At 43.8% G+C, this 25000-nt stretch overlaps 3 protein-coding genes across 6 annotated transcripts in view; 2 read left to right on the plus strand and 1 right to left on the minus strand.

The window, feature by feature from the left end:
* LOC135113645 (uncharacterized) overlaps window positions 1-6025 on the plus strand; it is a 7925-nt gene extending 1900 nt beyond the window's left edge. The window contains exons 2-7 of the mRNA XM_064029064.1: window positions 71-152; window positions 1681-1774; window positions 2818-3152; window positions 3280-3527; window positions 4109-4244; window positions 5855-6025. Coding sequence (XP_063885134.1) covers window positions 71-152; window positions 1681-1774; window positions 2818-3152; window positions 3280-3527; window positions 4109-4244; window positions 5855-5871 — 912 coding nt within the window. The 3' untranslated portion in view covers window positions 5872-6025. The remainder of the gene's footprint in view (window positions 1-70; window positions 153-1680; window positions 1775-2817; window positions 3153-3279; window positions 3528-4108; window positions 4245-5854) is intronic.
* Window positions 1-25000, minus strand: part of LOC135113644 (serine/threonine-protein kinase Kist-like) — an 88104-nt gene that overhangs the window by 36032 nt on the left and 27072 nt on the right. For 3 of the 4 annotated variants that reach the window (XR_010274922.1, XR_010274919.1, XR_010274921.1), the window contains exon 11: window positions 819-873. The gene's annotated coding sequence lies outside the window, so the exon portion shown is untranslated. Of the gene's footprint in view, window positions 1-818; window positions 874-24164; window positions 24312-25000 lie in introns of those variants that run through there. The other variant, XR_010274920.1, reaches the window with a different exon arrangement.
* LOC135113504 (mucin-2-like) overlaps window positions 11361-25000 on the plus strand; it is a 14539-nt gene continuing 899 nt past the window's right edge. Inside the window, exons 1-8 of the mRNA XM_064028745.1 lie at window positions 11361-11901; window positions 17633-17728; window positions 17871-17964; window positions 18125-18529; window positions 19127-19489; window positions 20027-20337; window positions 20938-23663; window positions 24159-24294. Of these exons, the coding sequence (XP_063884815.1) occupies window positions 17644-17728; window positions 17871-17964; window positions 18125-18529; window positions 19127-19489; window positions 20027-20337; window positions 20938-23663; window positions 24159-24294 (4120 nt within the window). The 5' untranslated portion in view covers window positions 11361-11901; window positions 17633-17643. The remainder of the gene's footprint in view (window positions 11902-17632; window positions 17729-17870; window positions 17965-18124; window positions 18530-19126; window positions 19490-20026; window positions 20338-20937; window positions 23664-24158; window positions 24295-25000) is intronic.

Below are 25000 nucleotides of genomic sequence, written 5' to 3' on the forward strand. Positions count from 1 at the left end.
TCTCTCTCTCTCTCTCTCTCTCTCTCTCTCTCTCTCTCTCTCTCTCTCTCTCTCTCTCTCTCTCGTACAGATGGGAGGGTCAGCGGTGGCGGCCGCGTTGGTCTTAGCGGCAGCAGCAGCCATGGTGACAGCAGCCAAACCAGGACCAAAGAGTGAGTGACGTTACGCAACCAGTCTGTCCCTGACCTGCCTGGGATGCACCCCTGATACACTGCCTTTGTTGTGGCCACACGTCCCGTTCTTATTATGATCCTCTCCGTTAACTAATGCTGTCTCTTTTTTTCACCCGCATCTTTGTTCCTCACTCCTCTCCGTTAGCTAATGTCGTCTCTTTTTTCACCCGCATCGTTGTTTCTCTCTCCTCTCTCTTAACTAATCTTCTTGTGCCTCTCTTTATTTCTACTAAGTGACTGACAGTATGTATAAGCAAGGGGCTCTGATATCTAGCCATGTCACTTGTATTGCTGTTTCTCCGCTTCCTTCTCTTAACCAATCGTCTTATGTCTTTTATTTCACTCGCATCGTTGTTTTTCTGCTTCTCTCCGTTAGCTAATGATCTTGTGTCTCTTTTGTGCCTGCTGTGTGGCTAATTACATTTAAAAGGGAGGCTGCAGTGGTTGGCTTCGATAGCGATAAGAACATAAAGTAGGAAAATAAGGGAAGCTGTATGAAGCCATCAGGCCTACACGTGGCAGTCCGTATATTAAAATGACACACACACACACATACACACACACACACACACACACACACACACACACACACACACACACACACACACACACACACACACACACACACACACACACTGTACTCACCGGCCTCAATAAGTAGCAAGCGGAGTAGAGTAGCGAGGGTTGGTTCCTCCACCGCCTGTCAACAAACACAACCATTAATCCATTAGAGCTGCGGTACAAGGAAAGCTTTTATGGGGAAGGAAATGCCAACAAAGTAGTTAACCTAACCTAACCTAACCTAACCTAACCTAACTTATCTAACCTAACCTAACTTTTCCACTGCTACACTTTTCCCCATAATCTTGCCTAATCACCTTCTATATTACTCGTTTAATGGTACAATCTTTCAAAACTTTTATAGTGAAGGAAATGTCAACAAGGAGGTGAGTTGTTGACCTAACCTAACCTTTCAACAACTACAACTTTTCTCTTAATATTCCGTTAATCACCTTCTATATTACTCATTTTTACGCTAGTCTCTTAAAATAGATCTAGATAAGATAGAATTAACGTCCTATTCTTACAAGACATTTTTTCCCCATAATCTTCCCATAATCACCTTCAATATTACTAATTTTTACGTTACGGTCTTTTGAAATAGATCTGCACTCTAGAAAAGATAAAATTAACATCGTGTAGCACAGGGAAGTACTTAGAAACGCTCTGTTCCCTCACTACGACCATTTTCAAAGACCAAAGATATGATCAAAAGGATTCTCAAGATTGCTTCTCCTGTAAAATAATGTAGAAATTGTGTTAATCTGTCACTGGAATCATAAAAAAAAACACCCTGATGAACCCGTATCACTTCAGCTACAGCCTTCTGAGAGTAGTGGAGGTGTGGCGCGTAAGTGTTTCAGAATAAGGGACTGAGAATGGACCGGAAGACGTTCAACAGGTGATGTATAAATGCAGGTGTTGCTCTCGCTTCCTCCCCTCGCAGATCCTCGTTACCCGGATTACATTGTGTATCCGAGGGTGAACTGCACTTCTGAGGGCGTCTTCCCGCACCCCAGGAACTGCTCTTGGTATTACAGGTACGAAATGAGACGCCGCATCCACCTTGTCTTTGTACGAGGGTGTGGTGGAGCGGTCTTTGTCCTGTTCATGTAATAGAAAGTGGGGAAAACTTGAAGTGAGGCTGTTCTCTCTCTCTCTCTCTCTCTCTCTCTCTCTCTCTCTCTCTCCTCTCTCTCTCTCTCTCTCCCCAGATTAAAACCAGATATCTCGTTTCTTTATTATTCCTCTTCCTCCTCCTGCTTTTTTTCCTACTTCTACATCTCCTGCTTTCTTTCTTACTCCTGCACCACCACAACTACCACAACCATCATCACCTCCTCCTCTATCTAGTCATCTCCATCCTTAACCTCCACTGAAGCCTTCCCGGCCACCACCACTAGCACTACCACCACCACCATCACCACCATCTCATCCACATCTCTTCTTCCGTCATCTTCTATACTGTCCTGCCTCTCCCATTCTCACCTATCCTGTCTCTTCCATCTATACTTAGAGTAGAATAGTTAACCAAACAGCCTAATAAGGACCTCCCCCACCCTTGTTGTTATTTGAACTTCCTTTGTATTCCTTTGTGTACAAGTGTTTCCTGACTAGTTAGTGGGAGTGTTGAGTGTTGACTTTCGAAATGGCTGCTCCCTGAGATGTCCCTTTCTCTCTGTCTGGGTCTTCTATTTTCTTCTTCCTCTTTTCTTTTCTTTTATATTATTAACCAAAACGTATGCACTGTTCTCTTGTTCTCTTCTGTTTACTTACAAACAGATGTGTCACTATAATATTCCCTTCTTCTTCTCACTGTCTGGCTCTTTTGTTTTCTTCTTATCCTTTATTTTGCCCTTTTCTTAGTAACCAAAATGTATCCACTGTTCTCTGTTTCCTCAATATATTTATTTTCAAACAGATGTGTCTCTATAATTTCCCGTTCTTCTTCTTACTGTCTGACTCTACCGTTCTCTTTCTCTTTCCTTTTCCTTTCTCTCAATACCCAGATTCATGCAGTGTTGTCGTTTCCTCAATATACTAATTTCCAAACAGGTGTATCCCAATAATGTTCTTCCGGCAGGTGTGTGGACCCCATGAGCGTCGGGTACTACCGCACTTACTACTTCGAGTGTGAACCAGGTACGCAGTTTGACGACGATCTGGACCAGTGCGTCTTCTCCTCCAATAAGCGTCCACCCTGCAGCTATGACAATGGTAATAATGGAAATGAGAGCGAAGTCATCGTGAGTTGCCGCACCCAAGGGTGTCACAAATACGCCCCGTGCAGCAACCCCAGGAATCTGTGCAAAGGCTGCTACAACTACGAGTATTTCCCAGGCCCCACCCATAACTTCTGCCGCCGTACTGGAGAAGTGTTCGATAAAGGAAGCATGAAGTGTGTCCCCCGACCCCCAGGTGAGGAGGAGGAGGAGGAGGAGGAGGAGGAGGAGGAGGAGGAGGAGGAAAGAAACTGGTAATCCTGGCAGACTCCACTTGTACACAGTAAGAAGGGTATTACTCTACTCAACACCCTTTCTTCCAGACCACGAGCGCTGCCCTGAACTCATATCTGTGGTCCCTGCCTTGCCGTCTCTGATAGAACATTACCCCGACGGCGGACCTTACCCCAGTACAAGCTCCAGGCCCGCCACCACCGTCACCACCACCCCAAGCGTGGTCGACGTGCCAGTCTTCAGCATATTCTGCACGGAGGAGAAGAGGAACCACACTGAGCCGCGGCTCTTGCAAGACCAGTGTCCGATGTACTGCTTCAGCTTCAACGACCTTCACGTGAGCCAGCACACACCTGCACTCGCTTCTTTTTCTTTCGCCGTTTCCCTAGAGTGAGGGGTTGGCGCCATGTACGAGTCTCATCTAGTTGTTTCTGTCCCTTGCACATTCCTCTGTGACTCCCATTCTTTGCAGTCCTAGCGCAATTCCATCCCTCCATCTCACCTCACTCTCTGTCTTAGCCTCGATCTTCTTCCCTCAACTGTTTTCTCTCTCCAAGCTCTTTTAATCCCTTCATGTTCTTTTCTTCTTACTACGTAAGCAAACCATCTCATATTTTTTTTTATCTCATCACTTCTGTAATGCATTCCACTCCTGTCTTATACAATGCAAGCGAGTAAATAAACTTTTCTCCTTTCCCTTTTCCCCCTTTCCACTGTCTAATACAGGCTGCTTAGGGCTGTAGCAGTATATAGGAGCTTCAGCAGACTGTACTGCGCCTTAGAAAGAATGCATGGGACTTGAACAGACTGCACAGGGATGTAGTAATAGTTTACGAGGCTTGAAGGAGTAAATAATTCTTTCCTTCTTTCACTACTACGACTACACACTGTCTCACACACACTGTTTCTCACACGCAGGGGCGGGCTAGGATGTGCAAAGCGTACTACCACTGCAAGCGAGCTTCCTTCGGCGGCTGGGAGTTGGAGCTGAGGACCTGCCCCGAAAACACAGTCTTCATTGAGGCGCTAGGGGAGTGTGCTCTCCTCCCGAAAGGTAAGTGCTGGGGGTGACTGGGGAGGGATGACTGGTGGGGTGACTGGGTGACGGGATAACTGGGGATACACTTATCTTCTTTTGGAATGCCTTTGCTTGCATTTGTGTTAGGTTTTAATTTTCAGCATCTGCCACTTTTGTTACATTTACCGGCTCATTTTTGTCTTTTTTTTTTTTTTTATGAAGCTGACTGGGGAGGGGGTGATTCGGATAGGGTGACTGGGGTTGGGGTGACAGATGGGGGCCTTCCCTTGACCCTACAAGTGCCCTTTAGAAACACAGAAACGCAAAAAGATCAAGCAACATGAGCCAGTATTCTGAAACGCCTTGCCCTCTCACCTCCACTGATTTCCAAGGCCACAGAGACGAGAGTGCTTCTGCTATTAATAACACAGAAATCTTCTCACTCTGTCACTAGAGCCAGAAAAACGACCTTAAAATCCCATGTGACTTCAACTGCTAGACCCTTTTGAATGTAGTGGAGGTGCGGATCGGAAGTGTTTCAGAAGATAGTCCCGAAAAGCACGGCAGCTGAGTGCACAGGGGCAATACACTCATGCACTCAAGTATTCAGGTGTGGCTTGTCTGAATTAAGGGATGGTAAACATTTGTACGACTACTGATGAAAAATTATTGTTTCCTTACCGCATCTTCTGGTTTTAAATGATAATGATGATGACGATGATGCTAATACTACAGTTGTTGCTGCTGCTGCTGTTGCTACTACTACTACTACTACTACTACTACTACTACTACTACTACTACTACTACTACCACTACTACTACTACTACTACTACTACTACTACTACTAATAATAATAATAATAATAATAATAATAATAATAATAATAATAATAATAATAATAATAATAATACAACGAGAAGTAGGAACAAAAGGAGGAGGAGGAGGAAGAAGAGAAGATAGAGAAATATGCATAAATTACAGAAGACAGAAGGCGTGCACTCTCTTCAGATTCAGGTTGTCGTCGAGAAAAAGCTTCCATCGCACGACCTTTCCCTCATGTTTACGTTCATTACTCTTCTCCTCTTCCTCTTCCTCTTCTCATTCCTCCCCGGTATAATATTCTAGTTATTTCTCTTCATTATGGTTCTCTTCCTCTTCTCTTTTCTCCCCGGTGTGATATTTTAGTTATTTTAAAGTTTTCCGCCCCACACAATAGACCCGTATTCAGAAACACTGCTCTGTCACCACGACTCTTTTCACAGGCCACTGACATGATTAGCCGGGTTCTAAAGAGTGTTTCTCCTGCTCATAATGTGTAAAACTTATTAATCTGTCACTAGAACCATAAAAACACCCTTGAAAACCCCTGCAACTCTAACTACTAGAACCTTTAGAGTGTAGTGGAGGTGCGGTGCAGAAGTGTTACAGAATACAGGCAATAGTTTTCCTTATATTGTACTTTCATCTTTTGGGTGTGGATGTCACGTACAAACAATGGAGGAACCTCTGGAAAAAAAAAAGTGCGTATCTCCGGGACCAGACTGGGATGTGAACCTTAAGTCAGATATTCAGAAGGAATGTTACTACTACTACTACTACTACTACTACTACTACTACTACTACTACTACTACTTTTCCTTGCAGATGTGGGATTCTGCTAATGTCATCTGCACGTCCCATCAAGAGAGTCGACAGGTGAAAGTTATTAGTGTTTCTCTCTCTCTCTCTCTCTCTCTCTCTCTCTCTCTCTCTCTCTCTCTCTCTCTCTCTCTCTCTCTCTCTCTCTCTCTCTCTCTCTCTCTCTCTCTCTCTCTCTCTCTCTCTGCTGCTGCAATCATTCAGTCATAAACCTGCCTTTTCTTTCTTTCCTTCGTTCTTCTCTCCTTCCTTCCTTTCTTTCTATCTTTAATGAATTCAATCTTTTCTTCCCTTCCTCCTTCTTTCCTTCCTTCCTTCTCTCCTTCCTTTCCCTCTCTTTTCTTCTTCCTCAACATCTGTAACACCATCATAAGCTGCAGTAGGACAAAAATGATGGCTAAAAGTCCTTCACATGTACTACTGGCGTCGCAAGTAGCAGTGCCTTATTTTACAAAGTGTTCCAGTGGACTCTGTAACATCGCTCCTTGCGGGAACTGTTCGCGGTGATAATGTCTGTCAGTTGACTCCCGCTGATACGTGTTATGTCGAGGAAGGATGCTTGTTTTATTCACACACTCCTGGTTAAAGTTTTGTATCTTGATTTGCTGTGAGGTTTTTAAAGACGTTTCCTTTTATTCATATGCAAGTGTTAAATGATCCTGTTGTTTTTCTGTACGTGTATTTATTTACATATATATATATATATATATATATATATATATATATATATATATATATATATATATATATATATATATATATATATATATATATATATATATATATATATATATATATATATATATATATATATATATATATATATATATATATATATATATATATATATATATATATATATATATATATATATATATATATATATATATATATATATATATATATCTTTTTTTTTCTTTTTTTTTTCATGTTAATTTATATTCCTTTTATTTATTGCTCTTCATATACTTAATTTATTCACTTATTTGTACGTGACACTGATAAGAAGTCATGATATTATTGTTGTTGTTGTTTTGTTGTTGTTGTTGTTGTTGTTGTTGTTGTTGTTGTTGTTGTTGTTGTTGTTGTCAACGCTTACATATCACATTGCCGCCACTTCTGTCCGGGTTTCGGTCATTGACAATCAAGCTTGCTGCAACCAGTTGTATTGTATTTATAACTGGTTCCATGTATACTGTTGTTATTGCTGTTGTTACTGTTGTTGTTGCTGCTGCTATTGCTTATCTAATGCATCGATAAGGTTTTCCTTACATTTGTGTGTGTGTGTGTGTGTGTGTGTGTGTGTGTGTGTGTGTGTGTGTGTGTGTGTGTGTGTGTGTGTGTGTGTGTGTGTGTGTGCGCGCGTGAGAGAGAGAGAGAGAGAGAGAGCAAGCTCTCTCCAATCATGCCTGCATCCGGAGACTCCTGTACTGTGGCCAGTGTGAGGAAATCAAAATATAAAGCTTATGAAATTTTTTTTTTTTTCTTTATCTTAATATACCCCTCTCTCTCTCTCTCTCTCTCTCTCTCTCTCTCTCTCTCTCTCTCTCTCTCTCTCTCTCTCTCTCTCTCTCTCTCTCTCTCTCTCTCTCTCTCTCTCTCCTTCACACACACGTACACACACACACACACACACACACACACACACACACACACACACACACACACACACACACACACACACACACACACACACACAAGTATATACAATGCTGCAGGTCTGTGCCTATTTTGGTAAATAAGACATGTTAAGCTATAACTTGGAGGAGGGAGAGGGGGAAGGGGAAGGGGAAGGGGAAAGGGGAAGGGGAATGGGAGGAGGAGGGGGAGGGGAAAGGGGAGGGGAAGGTGGAAGGGGAGGGGAGGGGAGGGAGAAGAGGGAAGGGAAGAGGAGGGGGGAAGGGAAGGGGAAAGGAGGAGGAGGGGCGAGGCGAGGTGGTGTTGGGTCAGGATCAACGGCTGCCAGCTCCACCTCGCTTCACCTGGAAGCTTCTCGCTGTCGTCAGGTCAACCTGGAACATTTTTCTTGCGAAGGTCAAGTAGAAGGCCGGTTAACAAAAATTACCGCATACATTTATCCAGTATTTACGAAAAAAGGACAAATCATGACTGGTAACAAGCTTCTTAAGAGAAAACTCCATACGCAATAGTAAATTCCACTGGAGGAGTTGCACTGCACTTCAACCATATTTCACTTTTAAGCAAAGTTTAGAAAGCAAAAGAGCCACACATTATTGATTGATATAAACTTTCTTTGCCAACATTTTCCTCTCCTTTTCATGATTTAAAAATACTTTACTTTATAGAGCATCTTTTAATGGAATTTTTTTTTTCAAATTCCATTTCCAGGTCCGGACCTAAAAATAACTTGAAAAAAAAATCTTAAAATTTTCATCTGATAATAGAGATATATTCCTTACTTAAAGGGGACACATTGTACATATATTAAATATTCTTTTGTGTTCATAGAAACGGTGCATAGAAAATAATATTTAGCTTTAACCATATTTCAATTTTAAACAAAGTTTAGAGAGTAAAAACACACTATTGATTGATATGAACTTTCCATATCAATGGAGTTCCATATCAATCGTAAAAATTTTTGTTTCCTTTTTTTTTTTTCCTTACATAAAGTGGACAAACTGTACGTTAACATTCTTTTCTCTTCATAAGAACATCGCGTAGAAAACAGTATTTAAAGCAGGTTTGAGGGACTAAGACCTGTATTGTGTTAGAACATCTTTTTATCTGGACTGTTTTCCAAGACCACAAATGGTTAGTACTTTTCCCTAGGCTCATAATTCATCACTAGAATAATATATATATATATATATATATATATATATATATATATATATATATATATATATATATATATATATATATATATATATATATATATATATATATATATATATATATATATATATATATATATATATATATATATATATATATATATATATATATATATATATATATATATATATATAAACACTGAAAACTTCAATATCTTCCCCTAGAGTCTGTGTTTTAGAAAACTCTCTTCCATTTATGACTGTTTTCCAAGACCACAAATTATTATTCAGGTTCTCGTTTTTCCCATTAACGATACACACTCCTATGTTATCGCTAGAATTGCATAATAATCACTGAAAACTTCAGTAAGTTCCACAACAGCCTGTATCATTAGGAATGTTTTCAAATCCACAAATCATTACTTGGGTTCTCAATTAGGCTTTTTTTTTTTTTTTCCAGTGACTCCTAATTTATCACTAGAATTATACAGACTCCCTGAAAACTTCAATAAGCACTGAAAACTTCAATATCTCCCACTAGACCCTGTTGAGAGTAAAGGAGATACGGCGCCGTTTTGAAAATACAATCCAAAGACACTTGCAAGGTTTGTTCTTCATCCTTGAGGGAAAAGCCCAAACATTGTACGAGAGATCGATCCACTGATAATGACAAGGTTTGCTTGGGTCACACTTGCTTCAAGCCAACACGTGGGCTGCTGAGACATCACTCGATACATAAACTCGTTAACTGACAGCCAGAGACGAAAATAAAAGACTGCTGATAAAAAGAAAAAAAATTAAAACTAAGATTAAAAACAGCGTGGTAAACAGAATTATCTGCAATGAATTAACACACACACACACACACACACACACACACACACACACACACACACACACACACACACACACACACACAAGTGAAGGCAAAGATTGAAAACAGCGTGGCAAACAGAATCCCGTGAAGTGAATCGTGCCACAAACACTGTGGTGCCTCCAGCAGGTGCTCGGATATTGGGTCACAAAGCAGCCGTCACAATCCAAAGGCAGAGGAAAGCGTGTCGAGCCAAATCAAGTGACAAAGACCAAAATGAAGGGCGAAAGTAGTCTCATTCAGTAACAAGGAAAACCAATGAACTCCCTACACACAGTTGACAAAGAGAACCAAATCAGAGACAGCAGTAGTGGCAGATGGTAGGAATGGACAGTGTCAGGAATTACCATAAATAGAAGGCAGAAGTTCTCTAATTCATGAACTCTCACTCCGATATGCAAACCCTCACAACACTAGAAGCAACGAAATCTTAATAAACAGCGACATGAAAGAAAGAAAAGGGAAATTAAAAGAATGGATTTAGCAATTTTAAGCTAGTATAATGCTTACAGATGTCTGTACAGCAAAAAGAAAGACTTCAGAATGGTAAGTAATGAGGGAAGACCATACCAAATGGCAGAGAAAGTGTCAAGAAAGGAAACCAATAAACTTTCTGCACACAATTAACAAAGTCAAGCAAGTCAAGAACACAGGACACATCGTGTGGACAGACAGTAGGGAGATAGCAGTAGATGCAGTTGGGAGCAACTGACACCATAAGAAACTGCCAAGTATAGAAGGCGAAAGTGTTCATTAAGAAAGGAAAACCAATAAACTCCTATACATAATTAACAACGAGAAGCAGATCACCAAAACAGGGTACATCGTGAGGGGCAAAGACAGCAGGAGTAGCAGCTGGGCAGGAGTGGACAGTGTAAGGAATGACCAAAAACAGAACGGGAAAGTCATCTCATTCATTAACAAGGATAAGCAATGAATTATACATTATTAACAACGAAAAACAAATCAAGAAGACAGGATACACCGTGTGAGCAGAGACAGCAGTGATAGCAGGCAGGAGTGAACAGTGTGAGGAATAATTTCAGAGAACCAGACAGCCAAGAGGACAGCGAGAGGACAGATCAGAATGCAGAAAACTTGACCTAGCCGGGAGGAACGCGGTAAAACCAGTATTCTCCGTGATACCCAAAGTGACTCCCGGCTCTCAGTAAATTCTGTCATACACTGAAGAAGCCCATGTGATGGAACGTGTCAAGGGTATGACTGTTGATTTCCACTACAGACTAATGATAATAAGAGCATAACTACTACTACTGCTGTTGTTGTTGTTGTTGTTGTTGCTGCTCCTGCTGCTGCTGCTGCTGCTGCTGCTGTTGCTACTACTACTACTACTACTACTACTACTACTACTACTACTACTACTACTACTATTACTATTACTACTACTACTATTACTACTACTACTACTACTACTACTACTAAAACTGAGGAACCCCATAGTGACGGAACTTATCAGGAATATGACAGATAATTTCCACTACAGAAAAATGATAATTAGAGCACAACTGCTGTTATTGTTACTAATACAACTATTACTGCTGCTACCACTTCCACTACTACTACAAGAATGATGATGAATATGATGATGATGATGATGATGATGATGATGATGATGATGATGATGATGATGATGATGATGATGATGATGATGATGATGATGATGATGATAATAATAATAATAATAATAATAATAATAATAATAATAATAATAATAATAATAACAATAATAATAATAATAATAATAATAATAATAATAATAATAATAATAATAATAACAATAATAATAATAATAATAATAATAATAATAATAATACGCCATCAAAACTGCCCAATAAAACACCACAAGCAAAGTATTCAATGTACTTTCAGCAGGATCAGGTACCTTTAGTGGACTTTTCTTTTTCTTTTTCTTTTTCTTTTTACGCTTTTCTTCCCTCCTTTTAGCCGGACCTCTTCTTAAAAAATAAAAAAATCTTTCCTTCAGAAGCAGCACGCCTCTCGAGCCCCAATAGTTAAGAAAACCACGCAAACGTAGCAGATGTAACAACAGCCTTCCACTGGCCGGAGATTGATAGTCAACAAGTGCTACGTGATGACCAGAGCTCCAGGGAAGGGCAGTGCTCGCAGCAACGCGGAAGGTCACCCAAGTGAGCAAGACAAGGGTAAGACAGGGGCAAGAGGGAGGGGTCAGGCCTCCTGTTCGGCGGTCAGGTACACCAGTATATATGCAACGTTTATAAGAATGAAGCCTTGACTCAAGCCTTGTATTTGTTCTGCTGTTCAGGAAGGTGACGCTGCAGACCAAGACCTCTCCTTTACCCTCAGCAGCAGCACTACACACCACATCGCCTCTGCCCAAAGTACGCTGACTAGTGCTGCGTGACGCGATTAGTGTGGTGGTTGGTGGAGCGTCTTAATCCATACCTCTCCTTCATACGTCGCACCACTACTTAAGAACATAAGAACATAAGAAAATAAGGGAAGCTGCAAGAAGCCATCAGTACTATAGTTCCTGCATGAAACATAACTACCTATTTCCACCTATTGTTCCCATCCATAAATTTGTCTGATCTTCTTTTAAAGCTTTTCAATGACTCAGCAACACCAGAACCTGATTACTGAGTCCATTCCATTCATCTACCACTACTTCATCGCCACATCGTCCAAGTGAGCTAATTAGTGTTGCGTGAAGTGATAAGTGTGATGTTTGGCAGGGCGTCTTAATTAACTCTTTTTACTGTTATTTGCCACAATCCATACCTCTCCTTTATACGTAGCACCACAACTTCACTACTACATCGACTCTCCTCCAAGTAAGCTAATTAGTGTTGAATGAAGTGACTAGTGTGATGTTTGGTGGAGCGTCTTAACTCTTTCACTGCTCCTTGCCACATCTCTCCTGACTCTCACACCAGTCTGAACCATTTTTTGTTCTTCCACAGTCATTCCCGTACACTATACTGGCTAGACATTGGACAGTCTGTTCTTAATCTTTTTCCCTTTCTTGAATGTGCGTATAAAGGTTCTCTGCAGTGCCTTGTGTGCTGTGTCGTGACGCATGTTATTACTATTATTATTATTATTATTATTATTATTATTATTATCATTATTATTATTATTATTATTATTATTATGATTATTATTATTATTATTATTATTAATATTATTATTATTTTTATTATTATTATTATTGTTATTAAGAATTAAGAGTACTGCCGGGACTTGGTGCATGAAAGGAAAAACGGATAAAAATATAGTAAGACCGATAAACGAAGATCATAACATAAGAATAAATAGACGGGAATAGTGATATGGATAAAAAAAAGAATCAAAAAACAAAAATAAACAGACGGGAATGTATATATATATATATATATATATATATATATATATATATATATATATATATATATATATATATATATATATATATATATATATATATATATATATATATATATATATATATATATATATATATATATATATATATATATATGAATAAACGAAGATCAAAACAAACAGAAAGAAAAAATAAAACAGGGCGAATGGTGAAAAGTATCAATACAGATATCCTTATTACTACAGTAACTCATTTTATTCATCCAATTTTATTTTTTTCATTACTATTATTTTTAACGTGTACGGTCTAACTACGCTTCCAAACCATTAATGATTAGGGCATCAGCGGCCGAGCTGTGTTGGTATCACTACATTTGTTATATTTTCTTAAGTCTTAAGCGACCCATATCGCCCCGTGGTGCTCCACTTGATGGCAGCAAATAGACCTGCATTCACAAACGGTTTGCTCTCTCACCACAACTATTTTCAAAGGCCACAGAGATGATTAGCCAGGTTCTCAAGAGTGTTTCTCCTGTTAATAATGTAGAAATTTTATTATTCTGTTATTTAAAACCATAAAAATAACTCTAAAAACCTGTGTAACTTCAACTACAGGCGCAGAAGTATTTCAGAATATGGTCCTTAACCCTTACACTACCATACACATCAGTTGTTGTACTGATGTAATTGTTTTCTCTAGCGACAAACCGGCAACTGTCGGGCACCGCCGACCCATAAGCCACGCCCACTGTTGTAATCAATTACCTTGCAACTGTTGAAGTGGTGTGATACGTGATTGAGGCAATATTATCATTTTTGTTCTTCAATTCATCTAGTCAGTCTCAGGCAAGGACACACACACACACACACACACACACACACACACATAAAGACACACATTAAAGCTAAACTAAAAATATTTTGAAGTAGGTTTTATAGTAGACTTATTTCATTGGAGTATTTTCTTATATATCTATTTTCCATAAGAAAATGTTTCGGAAAGATAGAGTATAGCTAGATAATTTGCAGTGTCAATGCATCGCTGGTAGCCTACCACGCGCAGCGAATGACAAACACACACACACACACACACACACACACACACACACACACACACAGTATTGTTGTGATTTTTGTTGTTCTTGTTATTGCTAGTACGTATTGTTGTTGTTATAGTTGTTGTTTATCATTATTATTTACATTTATCTATATTCCTTATGTTGTTGCTAATTTAATTATTATCATCTAAGCTTCTTACTCTTCTCCGATTCTTCTTTTTATTACAGTTTCATTATTATTATTATTATTATTATTATTATTATTATTATTATTATTATTACTATTATTATTATCCTTCTATCTGATCGCCAGTATGGGTTCCGTCAAGGCCGCTCTACTGGTGATCTGGGTTTCCTTACTGAGTCTTGGTCATCCTCTTTTAGAGATTTTGGTGAAATTTTTGCTGTTGCCTTAGACATATCAAAATCTTTTGATAGAGTCTGGCACAAAGCTTTGATTTCCAAACTACCCTCCTACGGTTTCTATCCTTCTCTCTGTAACTTCATCTCAAGTTTCCTTTCTGACCGTTCTATTGCTGCTGTGGTAGACGGTCATTGCTCTTCTCCTAAATCTATTAACAGTGGTGTTCCTCAGGTTTCTGCCCTGTTACCTGTCACCTGTCCTTATTATTCATCAATGATCTAAACCAAACTTCTTGTCCTATCCACCCCTACACTAATGATACCATCCTGCACTTTTCTACATCTTTTCGTAGACGTCCAACCCTTCAGTAAACAATTCACGCAAGGAAGCCACAGAACGACTGACTTCTAATGTCTAAAAAATTGGGATAGAGCAAACTTGGTATTGTTTAATGCTCCAAAAACTCAATTCTTCCATCTATCAGCTAGACACAACCTCCCAGACAACTATCCCCTCTTCTTCTGTGACACCTCAACTGTTTCCCTCTTCTACACTGAACATCCTCGGTCTGTCCTTTTCTTATAATCTAAACTGGAAACTTCACATCTCATCTCTAGCTAAAACAGTTTCTATGAAGTTTGGTGTTCTGAGACGTCTCCGCCAGTTTTTCTAACCTCCCCACCTACCTCTGTACAAGGGTCTTATCCGTCCATGTATAGAGTCTGCTTCACATGTCTGGGGGTGTTTCACTCATACTGCTCTTTTAGACAGGGTGGAATCAAAAGCTTTTCGTCTCATCAACTCCTTTCCTCTAACTGACTGTCTTCATCCTTCTCATCGCCGCAATGTTGCATCTCTAGCTGTCTTCTGCTGCTATTTTCATGCCAACTGCTCTTCTGATCTTGCTAACTGCATTCCTCCCCTCCTCCTGTGGAGGAGCAATCTAGTTGTCTTCTACCGCTATTTTCATGCTAACTGCTCTTCTGATCTTGCTAACTGCATGCCTCCCCTCCTCCCACGGCCTCGCTGCACAAGACTTTCTTCTTTATATCACCCCTATTCTGTCCACCTCTCTAACGCAAGAGTTAACCAGTATTCTCAATCATTCATCCCTTTCTCTGGTAAACTCTGGAACTCCCTGCCTGCTTCTGTATTTCCACCTTCCTATGACTTGAATTCCTTCAAGAGGGAGGTTTCAAGACACTTATTCATCAATTTTTGACCACTGCTTTGACCCTTTTATTGACTGGCATTTCAGTGGGCATATTTTTTTATTGGATTTTTGTTGCTCTTGGCCAGTGTCCTTCCAACATAAAAAAAAAAAAACTCTGGAACTCCCTGCCTGCTTCTGTATTTCCACCCTCCTATGACTTAAATTCCTTCAAAAGGGAGGTTTCAAGACACTTATCCTTCAATTTTTGACTACCGCTTTAGATCCCATTCGGGGACCGGCATGTCAGTGGGCCTTTCTTTTTTTATTTGATTTTTGTTGTCCTTGGCCGGTGTCCTTCCCACATAAGAAAAAAAAAAAAATATTGTATACTCAGTTCACAATCGCTAGAGGCACAACTCCCTCCCTCACGGCAGACCTTGGCGGGCCCTCGACTTGGCGGTGTCCCGAGGTGTGGCGGAGGGTTGGACATTGTTTTGTGACGCGATAAACACTGCTGGACACCTCACTCTCCTAGGCAGTGGTCTATATATATATATATATATATATATATATATATATATATATATATATATATATATATATATATATATATATATATATATATATATATATATATATATATATATATATATATATATATATATATATATATACTCGTATATATATATATATGATTTTCTTTTTATGTGTATTGAGTGTCCTTTGACAAGAATGAAATCTGAGTAAAATTTCTATTAACGAAAATAAAATTACTGCTTATGTTTATATGCTTTGAGAAACAATTCGGTAGTTGAAAGGGTTAATATCACGGTATCTGGCCTGCGTGTGAGCGATCGGTTCACTCGACAACAAACACACAACCTGCACCATCCGAGGAAGTTAAACGTGATACCTGGGTTCACCATTTCTATGTACATTAAACTCACGACATGCCTCCGCCTCTTAGTATGGACGGCAAAACTTAAAGGATGCAATTAATGAGGGCAGGAAAGGGATGAAAACCTAAAGACAGATGTGAGAAGTGAATGAAAAGATAAATTTAATAAGAACGCAGTTTAATTCTTATAAAGAGTGGAGAAAATGGTAGAAAACTGAGAGATAAGCAGGAAGACGAACCGGTGGACAGGAAGACAGACAGCTAAGTGATTAGGAGATGGAAGCGAAGAGAGAGAAAGGACGGACCAACACAGAAAGACAGATGAACAGGTTATGCTTACGTGGTGGGTGCGGCATCCAGCGAACGGGACAAAACCAGAAGGCTATTTATTGCAGGCACCACGCTATGGCATACACTTTGATTGGCACACACTATCGCTTTCCTGCATTATGTGCATCTTAATCCTCCAAGATCACAAGAACTTAGTGTCAATGTCAGTCTTTTATGACTTATCCAGGAGAAACCTTTCTGAGAGTTGTGTTTGACAAAGGAAGTGCGGAGGATGCATGAGGACTGCTTGTGTCTCCCAGTTAATCTTGCCCTGAAGGATACCTATAATTCATGACAATTGTACTGAGAACTTCCACTTCTATCTTGTGTTGTGAGATCAACCTGACTCAAGCCTGAGCACAGTGCCTGTCATCATCGTATTGGAATCTGAACATACAATTAACTTGTCTCCTGTAACCTGTTTGGTTCATTTGATATGTATCATAGTTCACAATAGGCTTTAAATGCAGTAAAGATTTTCTTCAGTGCCCCCATCGCGGGTGTTTATCTCTTAGTATAATGTTGGTGTCTTATGCCGTTTGGAGTTTGAAAGTCTAGTCCTACTCACACACTCACACGACAATAATGCTTCCCGAGTTTATGAATTATACTTTCGTAATTCATACTTCCTTTCTAACTAATTCACATTCATTTGTAGCCAAGAAATCAATCAACAATATTCGTAAAACCTGCAGGAAACTGTGACTTCCGCATTCTCTCCCTGTGCAGCTCACGGTGGCAGCATTTCATCAAACAGACTCTTCATACCATTTCTATCATTAGGCACTGCCTCAAGTATAATTCCTTTTTATGTTAGAGGGACACTGGCTTAGGGCAATAAAAAGTAAGAAAAAAAAGGTTCACTGAGAGTGCAAGTCCCTAAAGAGAGGTCATGGTGGATGAGGCACCGTGACCACTAAATACCTTCCTGCCTTTGTTCCTGCAGCCCACCCCAGGATGGTGGGGTGCAGCGCTGCACTCCTGATGTCACTCCTGACCTCAGTGGCGGCCTTCTCCATTATCCAGTTCCCAGGCATTAAATGTAAGTGTTACGCTGATGTTCTTGCTGTTTTTCAATGTTGTTTATTATTGTAGATGAGAGTAGCCTCAAAAACCTGGGAATTATTCATTTCTAGTAAATATAAAAATACAAAAAATGTCTTCTTTCTCCCTCATTCCAACAGATCATAATTATCCGGACTACATCTACTATCCCCGTGTGGAATGTACAACCAATGGCTTCTTCCGTCACCCCAGAAACTGCTCCTTCTACTACTTGTAGGGAAAGACGAGCTTCAGCTTTATGATATACATCAATATACTCATATAATCTAACCTTACTATATTCTTTTCCTTCCTCACTTCTTCTCATAATCATAATCCTTCTACTACTACTTTTACTACTACTATGTCGCTTTTCCTGCACTCCCTTTTTCAGGTGTCAAGCTAGAATTGTCCCCGGTTACTTCAGTGTTTACCACTTCCAATGTGAGCCGGGCACTGTCTACCACGAGAACTACAGCCAGTGTGTCCATCCATACAATGCCCCTCCACCGTGCGGCACCACTATGCAAGCCGCCACCACCACCACCACCACCACTACCACCACCACCACCACTCCATGCAGCACTACGTCTTCCACTACACTAAACACCACGTCAACTAGCCACTCTCAAACAACACCCACACCAACTAGCCACTCTCCCACCACACCCACACCAACTAGCCACTCTCCCACCACACCCACACCAACTAGCCACTCTCCCACCACACCAACTAGCCACTTTCCCACCACACCAACTAGCCACTCTTCCACCACACCAACTAGCCACTCTCCCACCACACCAACTAGCCACTCTCCCACCACACCAACTAGCCACTCTCCCACCACACCCACACCAACTAGCCACTCTCCCACCACACCCACACCAACTAGCCACTCTCCCACCACACCCACACCAACTAGCCACTCTCCCACCACACCAACTAGCCACTCTCCCACCACACCAACTAGCCACTCTCCCACCACACCCACACCAACTAGCCACTCTCCCACCACACCAACTAGCCACTCTCCCACCACACCCACACCAACTAGCCACTCTCCCACCACACCCACACCAACTAGCCACTCTCCCACCACACCAACTAGCCACTTTCCCACCACACCAACTAGCCACTCTTCCACCACACCAACTAGCCACTCTCCCACCACACCAACTAGCCACTCTCCCACCACACCAACTAGCCACTCTCCCACCACACCCACACCAACTAGCCACTCTCCCACCACACCCACACCAACTAGCCACTCTTCCACCACACCAACTAGCCACTCTCCCACCACACCAACTAGCCACTCTCCCACCACACCAACTAGCCACTCTCCCACCACACCCACACCAACTAGCCACTCTCCCACCGCACCCACACCAACTAGCCACTCTTCCACCACACCCACACCAACTAGCCACTCTCCCACCACACCAACTAGCCACTCTCCCACTACACCCACACCAACTAGCCTTTCTCCCACCGCACCCACACCAACTAGCCACTCTTCCACCACACCCACACCAACTAGCCACTCTCCCACCACACCCACACCAACTAGTCACTCTCCCACCACACCAACTAGCCACTCTCCCACCACACCTACACCAACTAGCCACTCTTCCACCGCACCCACACCAACTAGCCACTCTTCCACCACACCCACACCAACTAGCCACTCTCCCACCACACCAACTAGCCACTCTCCCACCACACCCACACCAACTAGCCACTCTCCCACCACACCCACACCAACTAGCCACTCTCCCACCACACCCACACCAACTAGCCACTCTCCCACCACACCAACTAGCCACTCTCCCACCACACCAACTAGCCACTCTCCCACCACACCAACTAGCCACTCTCCCACCACACCCACACCAACTAGCCACTCTCCCACCACACCAACTAGCCACTCTCCCACCACACCCACACCAACTAGCCACTCTCCCACCACACCAACTAGCCACTTTCCCACCACACCAACTAGCTACTCTTCCACCACACCAACTAGCCACTCTCCCACCACACCAACTAGCCACTCTCCCACCACACCAACTAGCCACTCTCCCACCACACCCACACCAACTAGCCACTCTCCCACCACACCCACACCAACTAGCCACTCTTCCACCACACCAACTAGCCACTCTCCCACCACACCAACTAGCCACTCTCCCACCACACCAACTAGCCACTCTCCCACCACACCCACACCAACTAGCCACTCTCCCACCGCACCCACACCAACTAGCCACTCTTCCACCACACCCACACCAACTAGCCACTCTCCCACCACACCAACTAGCCACTCTCCCACCACACCCACACCAACTAGCCTTTCTCCCACCGCACCCACACCAACTAGCCACTCTTCCACCACACCCACACCAACTAGCCACTCTCCCACCACACCCACACCAACTAGTCACTCTCCCACCACACCAACTAGCCACTCTCCCACCACACCTACACCAACTAGCCACTCTTCCACCGCACCCACACCAACTAGCCACTCTTCCACCACACCCAAACCAACTAGCCACTCTCCCACCACACCAACTAGCCACTCTCCCACCACACCCACACCAACTAGCCACTCTCCCACCGCACCCACACCAACTAGCCACTCTTCCACCACACCCACACCAACTAGCCACTCTCCCACCACACCCACACCAACTAGCCACTCTCCCACCACACCCACACCAACTAGCCACTCTCCCACCACACCCACACCAACTAGCCACTCTCCCACCACACCATCTAGCCACTCTCCCACCACACCCACACCAACTAGCCACTCTCCCACCACACCAACTAGCCACTCTCCCACCACACCCACACCAACTAGCCACTCTCCTACAACACCCACACCAACTAGCCACTCTTCCACCACACCCACACCAACTAGCCACTCTCCCACCACACCCACACCAACTAGCCACTCTCCCACCACACCCACACCAACTAGCCACTCTCCCACCACACCAACTAGCCACTCTCCCACCACACCAACTAGCCACTCTCCCACCACACCCACACCAACTAGCCACTCTCCCACCGCACCCACACCAACTAGCCACTCTTCCACCACACCCACACCAACTAGCCACTCTCCCACCACACCCACACCAACTAGCCACTCTCCCACCAAACCCACACCAACTAGCCACTCTCCCACCACACCCACACCAACTAGCCACTCTCCCACCACACCAACTAGCCACTCTCCCACCACACCCACACCAACTAGCCACTCTCCCACCACACCAACTAGCCACTCTCCCACCACACCCACACCAACTAGCCACTCTCCCACCACACCATCTAGCCACTCTCCCACCACATCCACACCAACTAGCCACTCTCCCACCACACCATCTAGCCACTCTCCCACCACATCCACACCAACTAGCCACTCTCCCACCACACCAACTACCCACTCTCAAACAACACCCACACCAACTAGCCACTCTCCCACCAAACCCACACCAACTAGCCACTCTCCCACCACACCCACACCAACTAGCCACTCTCCCACCACACCAACAAGCCACTCTCCCACCACACCCACACCAACTAGCCACTCTCCCACCAAACCAACTAGCCACTCTCCCACCACACCCACACCAACTAGCCACTATCCCACCAGACCAACTAGCCACTCACCCACCACACCAACTAGCCACTCTCCCACCACACCAACTAGCCACTCTCTCACCACACCCACACCAACCAGCCACTCTTCCACCACACCCACATCAACTAGCCACTCTCCCACCACACCACCTAGCCACTCTCCAAGCACACCCACACCAACTAGCCACTCTCCCACCACACAAACACCAACTAGCCACTCTCCCACCACACCCACACCAACTGGCGACTCTCCCACCACACCCACACCCACTAGCCTCTCTCCCACTACACCAACTAGCCACTCTCCTACCACACCAATTAGCCACTCTCCCATCACACCCACACCAACTAGCGAATCTCCCACCACACCCACACCCACTAGCCTCTCTCCCACCACACTAACTAGTCACTCTCCCACCACACCAACTAGCCACTCTCCCACCACACCAACTAGCCACTCTCCCACCACACCTATACCAACTAGCTATTCTCCCACCACACCAACTAGCCACTCTCCCACCACACCAACTAGCCACTCTCCCACTACACCCACACCAAGCAGCCACTCTCCCACCACAACCACACCAACCAGCCACTCTCCTACCACACCCACAGCAACTAACCACTTTCCCATCACACCAACTAGCCACTCTCCCACCACACCTAAACCAACTAAGCATTCTCCCACCACACCAACTAGCCACTCTCCTACCAAGCCAACTAGCCACTCTCCCACCACACCCACACCCACTAGCCATTCTCCCACCACGCCAACTAGCCACTCTCCCACCACACCCACACCAACTAGCCACTCTCCCACCACACCCACACAAACTAGCCACTCTCCCACCACACCCACACCAACCAGCCACTCTCCTACCACACCCTCACCAAGCAGCCACTCTCCTACCACACCAACTAGCCACTCACCCACCACACCCAAACCAACTAGCCACTCTCCCACCACACCAACTAGCCACTCTCAAACAACACCCACACCAACTAGCCACTCTCCCACCACATCCACACAAACTAGCCACTCTCCCACCACACCCACACCAACTAGTCATTTTCCCGCAATACCAACTAGCCACTCTCCCACCACACCAACTAGCCACTCTCCCACCACACCCACACCGACCAGCCACTCTCCCACCACACCACCTAGCCACTCTCCTACCACTCCAACAAGCCACTCTCCCACAACACCCACACCAACTAGCCATTCTCCCAACACACCAATTAGCCACTCTCCAACAGCATCCACATCAACTAGCCAACTTCCTGTCCGACCATCTACCCTCACACCCACACCAACACCACCTGAACCACCTCAACCACCTGATCCTACCATCCAACCACCCAGACCACCTACTTCTACCATCCAACCACCCCATCCAACCATCCGACCACCCCATCCAACTATCCGACCACCCCGTCCAACCATCCAACCACCCCGTCCAACCATCCGACCACCCAGACCACCTTTTCCTACCATCCAACCACCCCGTCCAACTGTCCGACCACCCCGTCCAACCATCCGACCATCCCGTCCAACCATCCGACCACCCAGACCACCCCGTCCAATCATCCGACCACCCCGTCCAATCATCCGACCACCCCATCCAACCATCCGACCACCCAGACCACCCATCTGGCCACCCCGACCAATTCCCTGGATACCACCTATCAATCCAACCCGACCATCCCGTCCAATCATTCGGCCACCACGACCAATCTGGCCACCTCGTCCAGTCATTCGACCACGACCAATCCAACCATCCCGTCCAACCATCTCAAGACATCCAACATTCCACGAACATTTTTCATCATCGTATGAACATGCACAAGGGCATCACAAACCTAAAAGACCATCCAAATCAAATCAACCATTCATCAGCCGCCCTGGCCACTATCCATCTAAGCCCAAAGTGCGTGAAGACCAGCACCATCCTTCCAGTACACATTCTGACCATCCACCTCATGAGTATAACGATTCAATGGGATCTGAACATTCTGAGCCATCCTTCAGAACTTCAGGCTTCACAACGGAAAATCTTGTTTTAGCCTTGAATACTGAAGATGACAAGGAATCCTACCAGAATCATTCATCTGCTTCCTCCCAACACAAGTACTCCCCTCCCGCCATCCTGACGCTCTCTCTGACACACACTCCAGTCTTCCAGTGCTCCGATACCTCAAGGAACTACATCCAGCGCAGCATTCCTCAGCTTCAGTGTGATGACTTCTTCTTCTGCGACCTTGATGGCACCTACCGGGTAAAACGACAGACACACACACACACACACACACACACACACACACACACACACACACACACACACACACACACACACACACACACATACACTCATTGGTTTTAAGAAATAGCAATGAAAAATAATTCCCAGACAGGAAATCTTTTGGTGAAGGGAAGAGTAAAAAGATATTCATCAAGGAAGCACACCTGAAAGATATAATGAAATTCGGATTTTTTAGTACAAATATATCGACAAATGGAATGGGCTGGAGGTGGATATATACGTAATACAAGCAGGGAACGTTCCTGAGTGTCATAAGGTGGACAGAAGCAGACATAGATGAACATAAACTTTCTCTTCAATCCTGCATGCAATAGTCAGATTTTTCCTTTCCTCTTTTATTTAAGAATTGTTCTGACAAAAGAAAAAAAAATGGGTGAAAATAAGGCCCACTGAAGGAACCACTCCCAATACAGCCATGAATATTCACACTACCTACTGTACAACACACAGGGCCGGCAGATGCTGTGTCGCGCCTACTATCACTGCCAGCACGGCCACGGCGGGGACTGGGAAGTGGAGCTGAGGATCTGCCCAGGGGAAACACTCTACAGCAAGGAAGCTGACGAGTGCGCTGCTATCCCGTCAGGTGGGTGCTGACCGCCGCTGAGGGCAGGTCAGTATTAGAATTAAATGACTGACTGACTGGTTGACTCTAACTGTGGTAATGACTGACTTCAGCTATGGTAATGACTGACTTAAGCTGCGGTAATGACTGGCATAACCTGTGGCAATGATTGGCTTAAGATGCGGTAATCACTGACTGACTAGATTGTGGTAATGACTGACTTAAGCTGTGGTAATGACTGAATGACTTGGCTGTGGTAATGATTGGTTGACTTGGCTGTAGTAACAACTGACTTAATATGGTAATGACTGACTAATTAGGCTGTGGTAGTGACTGACTTTGTGGTGATGACTTAGCTGTGGTAATGACTGGGTGACTCGGCTGTGGTAATGGTGGGTTTAATATGCCATTCAGGATAAGGACATAGGAACATAACATAAGAGAAGCTGCAAGAAACCATCAGGCCTACACGTGGCAGTTGATAGGGGAGTCGATTTCAACAGTAATAATGGATAATCTCTCTCTCTCTCTCTCTCTCTCTCTCTCTCTCTCTCTCTCTCTCTCTCTCTCTCTCTCTCTCTCTCTCTCTCTGGGAAAATAACGCCTCACGCTAAGGAGGTCAGAGCGCTATCAGGTGACAAAGCTCCGCCAAGCCTTGAGTAAATGGCAAGTACAGAATAGTTTGTCCAGGAATCTCACTCACGAGCATCTCATATTGCAAGGCCAC

Source organism: Scylla paramamosain, chromosome 26, assembly GCF_035594125.1.
Source record: "Scylla paramamosain isolate STU-SP2022 chromosome 26, ASM3559412v1, whole genome shotgun sequence".
Classification (NCBI taxonomy): Eukaryota; Metazoa; Arthropoda; class Malacostraca; order Decapoda; family Portunidae; genus Scylla; species Scylla paramamosain.